The sequence below is a fragment of the Anopheles darlingi genome, chromosome 3 (genome assembly GCF_943734745.1).
Source record: "Anopheles darlingi chromosome 3, idAnoDarlMG_H_01, whole genome shotgun sequence".
Classification (NCBI taxonomy): domain Eukaryota; kingdom Metazoa; phylum Arthropoda; class Insecta; order Diptera; family Culicidae; genus Anopheles; species Anopheles darlingi.
The window spans coordinates 10,546,467-10,553,966 of record NC_064875.1 but is presented as its reverse complement, the minus strand read 5'-3'; the positions used below and the strand labels follow the sequence as shown (position 1 = coordinate 10,553,966).

Below are 7,500 nucleotides of genomic sequence, written 5' to 3'. Positions count from 1 at the left end.
GGAATTCACACGCGGTTGCCAGCTGGCCTGAATGAGCAAGAGGGAGAGGCCGATAGCTGCGGGCCACATCTTTTCTCTGGCCATTTTTCCCAAGAAAACTCGCTTCCCACGACTTTACCTTAGTTTTTAAAACTTCCTTGAGCATTTGTCTGTCTCAAGCAACCCATTTCTACTTACGATTGTATTGAGAACGAAGGAAAATTCACAAAATCGCTAGAGAGATAGACTTTTCACGGGAACTCGCACACGAAATGATGATGAAGTGAAGTGATGAAAAAATTGCGATAAAACGCATGTTTCCACGGCCTTACCATGTGCAATGCCTCCGCTGCGACGACTCATCGTTTGATTTGCCGTCTCGCTCACTCTTGTACAGCAGCAGCGACTTTCCTACGTCACAGAACATGAGAAACAAAGACCACATACTGGGTACGACTCAGCATCTGCTACCAGGGTTCTATCTGCTGCAAGGGTGGTTGGGTTGACGCGACTTTGACACACCGACCAGAGAAAATCGCGGAATTTTTATTAATTTTCGAGCGTTTGCCGGGGACGGTTGTCCGAGTGAGCGTTGCTCTTTTGCACGTGCCTTTTACCAGTGAAGACGCCAAGTTGTGTTACCAAATCCATTCCCCGACCTCTCGGTTCCAGTTTCCAACAAATCCAAGGTATGTTACAGTGTCCTTTAATATCATCTTGTTCAGTTTTTCGTGTCGCGTTCTTTCTAATTTCTAGTGCTTCTCGCATAAACCCTAACTCCGTTTTCCCACGAACACGAAACTGTCGCAGTCCGATGACACGGTCTTATCAGCTTTCTTCGGTTCATACATATTTTGAATTCGTTCGAAACTTTCACAATTTCCTAAAACCAGGCTTAAATTTGGTTGAAACACCATTTCTGCAGCACTTTTCGCTGCAAAAACGTGCTCGCGACCATTTTGTTCTATGTCTTGCTCTATCCTTTTGATGATCGAGGCCATCGTGCTCTATCCTAGGGATTCGATACAATCAGAGTTGCTAGTTCTTGGAAACAATGAAATCTGTTCGCCTAAACATGATGCCGGGCCATGATGCTTTTGTTCTCTTGAACTCCTCCGTCCGGTGATCGACTTTACACGGCCTGCTGTACGGTTGATTTTTTTTTCCAAGAGAACCGATCTTTCGTTTCAGTTTTCACTTTCCTTTCGTCCCATCGTTCGCTCCTCTTTTTACCGCCTGCTAGGATTGAAGTTTGCCTGTCTGGCTGTGTGGCGTTGGTGGTAGGTAGATTTTGCAGCACCCCATTGCACCGGCTTTGAATTTCGCTGAAGCGCGCGGTTTTTAGTACTGGTGGGTACGCGTGGCTCCATTGCATTTTTCAACTCCCTAGTCTTTTCTGCATCTTACGGTGTGTACCGAGGTGCTACAAACCTGCACGCAAAGAATTGCTTGGTAATCCTTTTTCGGTTTTTTCCTTTTTTTAAGTTTTTCCTTTGCGATCGTTTGACCGTAAAACATGGATCCCGCGGGGAATCGAGGACGTGGTCGTGGAGTCAGAGGAGCCGCTGGAGCCGGTGTTCGACCGGACTGGAAGCCGCCATCTTCGACTGGGAATGGTGGAGGTGATGCAGCAGGCGGCGCCAGTGCTCCTGCCGTTGTAGCACCACGAAACGGCACAACAGGCGGTGCCGGAGGTGGTGGTGGCGATGGCCGAGCACATCAACAGGTTGGTCGTGGAGCGGTACGCGCTGCCCGATACCTGCCGGAAGTTGTTGTAACGCGTGCAGCAAATGCACCTTCCAAGCAAGGCGCACGCGGAAAACAAATCGTCCTGAAGGCGAATTACTTCCGACTGACCAGAGCGGAAAACATGTGCGTCTTCCAGTATCGGATCGATTTCGAACCGGTTATCGAGAATGTCGGCCTTATTTGTGCGCTCATTAAAACCCAGGCGCCCGTTCTGGGGCCCTACATCTTCGAAGGAACAATGCTGTTCCTTTACAACAAGCTCCGCTCGGAGGAGTTGGAGCTGCAAGTACGAGATTCGCGCACGGAGAATCTATATAAAATGAGGATCCGGCATGTCGGGACGGTCGATATGCAGTCGACGATGGGACTGATGATCCTGAATTTAATGCAGCGCCAGGCGATGAACAGTCTGGAGCTGCTGGTTATGAATCGCCATCACTTCGATCCAAAAGCGAAAATCGCAATCCCACAGTACAATTTGGAGCTTTATCCGGGCTACATCACGTCGATTCGCCAGCACGAAAAGGACGTTCTACTGTGCGTTGAGATAACGCATCGTGTGCTGCGAACCGATACGGTCTATAAAATGTTGAACGATCAACGTAATCAGCCTGGTTCGTACCAGGAAAATTTCAAGCGCACTATCATCGGCTCAATCGTCATGTGCACCTACAATTCCAAGTCCTACAAGATTACGGATGTAGACTTTAATACCACTCCATCGTCGAGCTTCTCGAAGAGGGATGGCGGAAGTATTACTTTCGCGCAGTATTTCAAGGATACATACAACGTTACGATTCGCGATCCGAATCAACCGATGTTGGTGTCCACACCGACCATGCGCATGCAGCGATCCGGAATCACGACGCCTATTCTGCTCGTGCCCGAGCTGTGCCGCATGACCGGAATTACAGATGCCATGCGGAAGGACTTCAACCTGATGCGCAGCATTGCCGATCATACGCGCATTGGTGCGGACCAACGGTTGGAGCGATTGGATCGGTTCAACAGACGGCTTCAGGAGACAGCAGCAAGTCGCGAAGTGTTCAAATTCTGGAAAACAGAGCTAGATCGTCGCGTTGTGGAATTGCCCGCCCGTATTCTTGACAGCGAGATCGTTGTCATGTCGAAAGAAGTTCCTGTAGGATTTGAGGCAGACTGGAATAACGCTTTCCGTAACAACCAGATGTTTAAATCCATCGCGTTGAAGAGGTGGTTCCTAGTTTGCGAGGCGAGCAAGCAAAGCATGGTCCAAGAGTTCATAGCGACGATGATGAAGGTTGCTCCGCCGATGGGATTCCAGCTAGGCAAACCGGAGATGTGAGTACTGTAGCGATTTTTATTTTTCAAAATAGGGATCTAATTGAATTTTTTTGCATTTTGATTTTCCAGTGCTACCACACCCAATGATTCACCTCAGGCATACGCCCAGGTTCTGCAGCAGCTGGTCAATCGCGATCCGCAGCTTATAATGTGTGTGGTTAGCAATGATCGCGCCGATCGGTACAGTGCGATCAAAAAGAAGTGTTGCGTGGATCGAGCCATTCCAACGCAGGTCATCAAGGCACGCACAATCGGTAATCCGCGTTCTCTAATGACGGTCGCTACAAAGGTTATCATCCAGCTGAATTGCAAGCTCGGAGGAGTACCTTGGGTAACCAGAAATCCGATGAAGGACATCGTCATCCTCGGCTACGATGTCTGTCATGATGCTCGGGACAAATCGAAATCCTACGGAGCCATTACGGCCACCATGTTCGGCGCTGATCCGCAAGATCCTCGGCAGTTTTCTTGCGTCGAGCACCACGGAAAGGGCGAGGAATTGTCTAATTTTATGTCCGCTACCGTGACGAAGGTTCTTCGCGCGTACCAGCAAGAGTTTGGTCCAGACCGAATGCCACGCCGCTTCCTCGTGTATCGCGATGGCGTTGGTGATGGCCAGCTAAAGCAGGTAGTCGATCATGAGGTAAAGGCTATCAAGGCGCGTTTGACTGCCGCTTACGAAAACTATCAGCCGCATAAGCCGCAGCTGTGCGTGATCGTTGTCAGCAAGCGTATCAACTCACGGTTGTTCTTCAACGGACGCAATCCACCTACGGGTACGGTGGTGGATGATGTCATTACACTTCCGGAAAGGTAAGCAAATACTACCTCGAATTATCACTATTGGATTTGTGGTTTTAATGTTTTATACAATCATATTTTTTTCACCTCAAAACACCACTTCCAGAACGGACTTTTTCCTGGTCTCGCAGTCGACTCGCCAGGGCACGATTTCCCCGACGTCGTACAATATCATTTTCAACGAGATGGGACTAACGACGGATCAAATACAGACGTATACGTACAGACAAACGCTGATGTACTATAACTGGTGCGGTGGCGTTGGAGTGCCTGCTGTCTGCCAGTATGCTCACAAGCTAGCATTCCTTGTATCCCAGTACATTCACCAGCAACCGAACGAGCAGCTGGGAAAATTACTCTACTATCTGTAAGCGAGATAGGGAGCGTTATGCACAACCAAATCGTGCCATTCTACTTTTTTTTACATGTTAGAACTCATTTAAACTTACACTGCACTATAAGTGCTGCAAACAGTTCAATCAGCGGTAGGAAGATACCATTGCCATTGAGAGAAGAGAGAGGTGCCTTTAAATTTTCGTTATTCAGCACACTATCTTCTCATTCCACTATGAACTAAGGCTCGCGAACACAGGATTACAAACAATCGAATTTTCAAAGCAAATCTCATAGTAACGCTCACACGTTTAGTGTTGTGCAAGAGTAATTTTAGTGTTAAGGTTTTTCTTTTTATTTTCCTAATTTTGGAAAAATCAAGACTATATTTACTTTTATTATTAATACAACATTGTTTGCGAAGAAATATGTGGAAATAAAGATTATCTTTTTATATCTATTTTTTTCGTACAATGTCTAGAACATACAATAGGGTGGGAAAGTAGAGGCCTCTTGAATTACGCTGTCCGTACGCTTTAAAACACTCAGAGGCGCTCCATTTAAAATGTATCAAGCGCCGTTGGTTCTTAGGTATGTTCCAGCAAAGCCAAGGAACAGATTTCTGTGGAGAATTAAATTTGTGATGGCCATGCTGGATCGTGATGCTTGAAGATACCGAGCAGCTAAGCAGCAGACGTAACGTACGAAGAAATTAGGAGAAAGGAGAAGAGAACATGTGTCTGTCAAAATATTTTATGATCTTTCGTAACATGAGGATGTCGTCCTGGGGATTGGAAGAGTAGGAGGATGAAAGGACCGATACGCACCGCACACAGAACGCTGTGTGCGACCGATAGCCCACTTGAAATTTGACTTATAGGATGCCTATGGTGGTGACCCAAACCCGTTTACCCAAACAATCGCTCTCACATTATTCGGGCAAACGCTCACACGCTGGCTCAAAAGAGGAATCATTTTCGGACTTGGATGTTTTCCAGATGTTGGATGATTGACGTATGGCTCATACGGTTCTGGGGATAGTCCTCGCCGAAATGCTCGCCAGTACCCGATGAGTACACGTGATTCTGTGATTTGTTGTCTTTTTTTGTCGATTAGCGTATCAGAACGGAGAGTTAAAATATTTTTTTAGATTTAAAGTTACCACACCAAATGCAGAACAACAGCTGCTATTTACACCAACAGTAGTAGATTTTTTTTGCAATCGCTTTAACATACCGATTAACACCAGCCGCAGGAACACACATTGTTGATATTGCAGACTAAACAATCACCTCGCGCAACACCATAAATAATCTTAACCACCAAGCACAGCACCAAGAAGAATGCTACCAATTCAGCATAAACATTGAAAATTGTCTTGCGACTTCCGAAAATACAATGAAAGTTGATGTAATGCGCATCTTTCGACTAAATCGAATGAGGACTTTATATTTTTTAATTAAACCTACTTATAAAAAAAACAACCGATTATATTTCAAGTGAAGTATGTATTTATTTAACATTTTCGAAACATTCGCAAACAATGGTGTTGTGTGCAAGGAAAGGGTAGAAATGATAGGGAGAAGAAACAAAGACAGAGTCTTAGGTATCTAAACGCGATTAAAAAAAGGGCTGAATTCGCATCTCGTGTTTTGCACGATCCATTTAACATAACTACAGTAGGTATATTGCCACCAATGCACGCGAACGTGCGAGCACGTCCGGAACGTTAACCCGCATTTGCATCAGCCCAGAGACGCACCCATAAAGTCGAATGCACAAAGGACAGACGGCACTGGACGGGACGGGTTGTACGGTTTTTTTTTCATAACAAATACTTATCCTTACAATAATAATAACCCCAGCGACAGCAACACGATGCCTGCACACTGGGGAGTAATAATATAAGCCGATAACATAAACCACCGGATTGTGGGGTTCGTCGAGCGAAAATATTTTGATTTTTTTCTTTTCCCTTATTTTTTTGTTAACAAACTAAAGATTATACTTTCGCGACACTCTTCTTGGTAATGGTAAATTGCTGTGGATCAGGCAGCTCCTCATACAACAAATTAGAAGCTACATATCCTCCCCCGTTTTGCATTGGAATGTGGACGGTTATATGTGTGCTACAAGAAAGAGGGGTGTAACGGAGGAGACGTCTTGGTTAACATCTCAGGATAGTATGTAGATCGATTAGAAAACTAGCAAATATAGCTCGTCTCGCTGTCCTGTTGTATAAATGATTCTGGCTCGTGGCGCTGCGATCCGCCACTTGCAACAAACAAATCAATTATTCCCAAGCCTACCCTACGTGATAATATGGCCAAAAAGCAAACAAAATTTCTAAGAAACCGAAGCAGGCTTGGTCCCTCATCCCTTTTACTGTCGCCTACTCGCCTAAGCTACCCGCCGCCTTCGATGATTTCGCCATGTCCTGCTAACACGATCCCCTCGATGTGTGATGCACGGAGCGGTAACTGAGTAGGCCGGTCTGCAGGCACACTTTGTCGGTTGCTAGAAAGTCCCTTCGAGCTCCATCGGACTCCTTCGATCTTTCCTCCGTAGAAGGACTCAGACAATTCCGACAAGGAAGGATACATCGTCGATCAGGTTCCTACGTACTACATTCTGGTAATAAGTAGGTCAAGGCTCACTAAGAGGCTCAACATACAGACATACATACACACTCACAAATATCTCTCATTCATTCATTGCAGACGATGCTGGATGCGGATGCTGTACGGTCGCGCTCGCGCATCAATATTTGCCGCTCGGATGCTTGGACTGGTTCTTGATCGAGTTAATGCTAACCGACATCTTGCTGCTGTTGACCAGATTATTGTTGCTGCTGCTGTGATGATGGCCGTTGTGCTGGTGGTGGTTGTGCGGAGGTGAACCACCGTTGGTGGTCGCGGGTGGCGGTGATCGTCCTCCATTTGCATCGTTAAACCCGAATTTGGAGCCAGCTGCTGTCGCCGTTGAGAACACCGGTATGCGCGAGGGGCTCGCTTTGGTGGCGCCGTTGGGGGACGATGACGTCAGATTGCTCAGATTGCTCAGCGATCCTCCGGTCGTGCTACTGCTACTGCTGCTGCTGCTGCTACTGATCGAGCTGGATAGATTGATCGAAGGGATGGAGGTGCGACGGATTAGAACCGGGATTTCGGTTTTTGAGTTGCTGCGTTCGAAGTTGGACCGTATCTGATCGACACCGAGTGGGCGAGTGGGAGGCGTCCGCGGCACACTGGTTGGGGATTCGTACGTTGCAGTCGTGAACTTGATTTCTGTGTTGCGCGGTATGAAGCTGTGCTC

General features: G+C 46.8%; 3 protein-coding genes across 4 annotated transcripts in view; 1 reads left to right on the top strand and 2 right to left on the bottom strand.

Moving 5' to 3' along the window:
• LOC125957754 (eukaryotic translation initiation factor 5) overlaps positions 1-296 on the bottom strand; it is a 5,312-nt gene extending 5,016 nt beyond the window's left edge. Inside the window, exon 1 of the mRNA XM_049690646.1 lies at positions 178-296. The gene's annotated coding sequence lies outside the window, so the exon portion shown is untranslated. The remainder of the gene's footprint in view (positions 1-177) is intronic.
• Positions 297-540: 244 nt separating this feature from the next.
• LOC125953367 (protein aubergine-like) lies at positions 541-4,645 on the top strand. 2 transcript variants are annotated; one of them, XM_049682870.1, is made up of 4 exons: positions 541-668; positions 1,465-3,048; positions 3,121-3,864; positions 3,959-4,645. In XM_049682870.1, the coding sequence occupies exons 2-4, from the start codon at positions 1,496-1,498 to the stop codon at positions 4,221-4,223; spliced, it is 2,562 nt and encodes an 853-aa protein (XP_049538827.1). In that variant the 5' UTR covers positions 541-668; positions 1,465-1,495; the 3' UTR covers positions 4,224-4,645. The 2 variants fall into 2 exon arrangements, with proteins under 2 accessions (XP_049538827.1, XP_049538828.1); XM_049682871.1 differs by lacking the exon at positions 541-668 and adding an exon at positions 1,198-1,333.
• Positions 4,646-5,679: 1,034 nt separating this feature from the next.
• Positions 5,680-7,500, bottom strand: part of LOC125954157 (mucin-5AC-like) — a 54,622-nt gene continuing 52,801 nt past the window's right edge. Inside the window, exon 7 of the mRNA XM_049684218.1 lies at positions 5,680-7,500. This exon is cut by the window's right edge and continues 1,961 nt beyond it. Coding sequence (XP_049540175.1) covers positions 6,946-7,500 — 555 coding nt within the window. The 3' untranslated portion in view covers positions 5,680-6,945.

Bases quoted from the DNA above. Each gene is read 5' to 3' on its own strand.
- LOC125953367 (XM_049682870.1), top strand. From the start codon at position 1,496: ATGGATCCCGCGGGGAATCGAGGACGTGGTCGTGGAGTCAGAGGAGCC. The intron at 3,049-3,120 runs GTGAGTACTGTA...TTGATTTTCCAG, and splicing joins CAGCTAGGCAAACCGGAGAT to TGCTACCACACCCAATGATT. The intron at 3,865-3,958 runs GTAAGCAAATAC...CACCACTTCCAG, and splicing joins GTCATTACACTTCCGGAAAG to AACGGACTTTTTCCTGGTCT.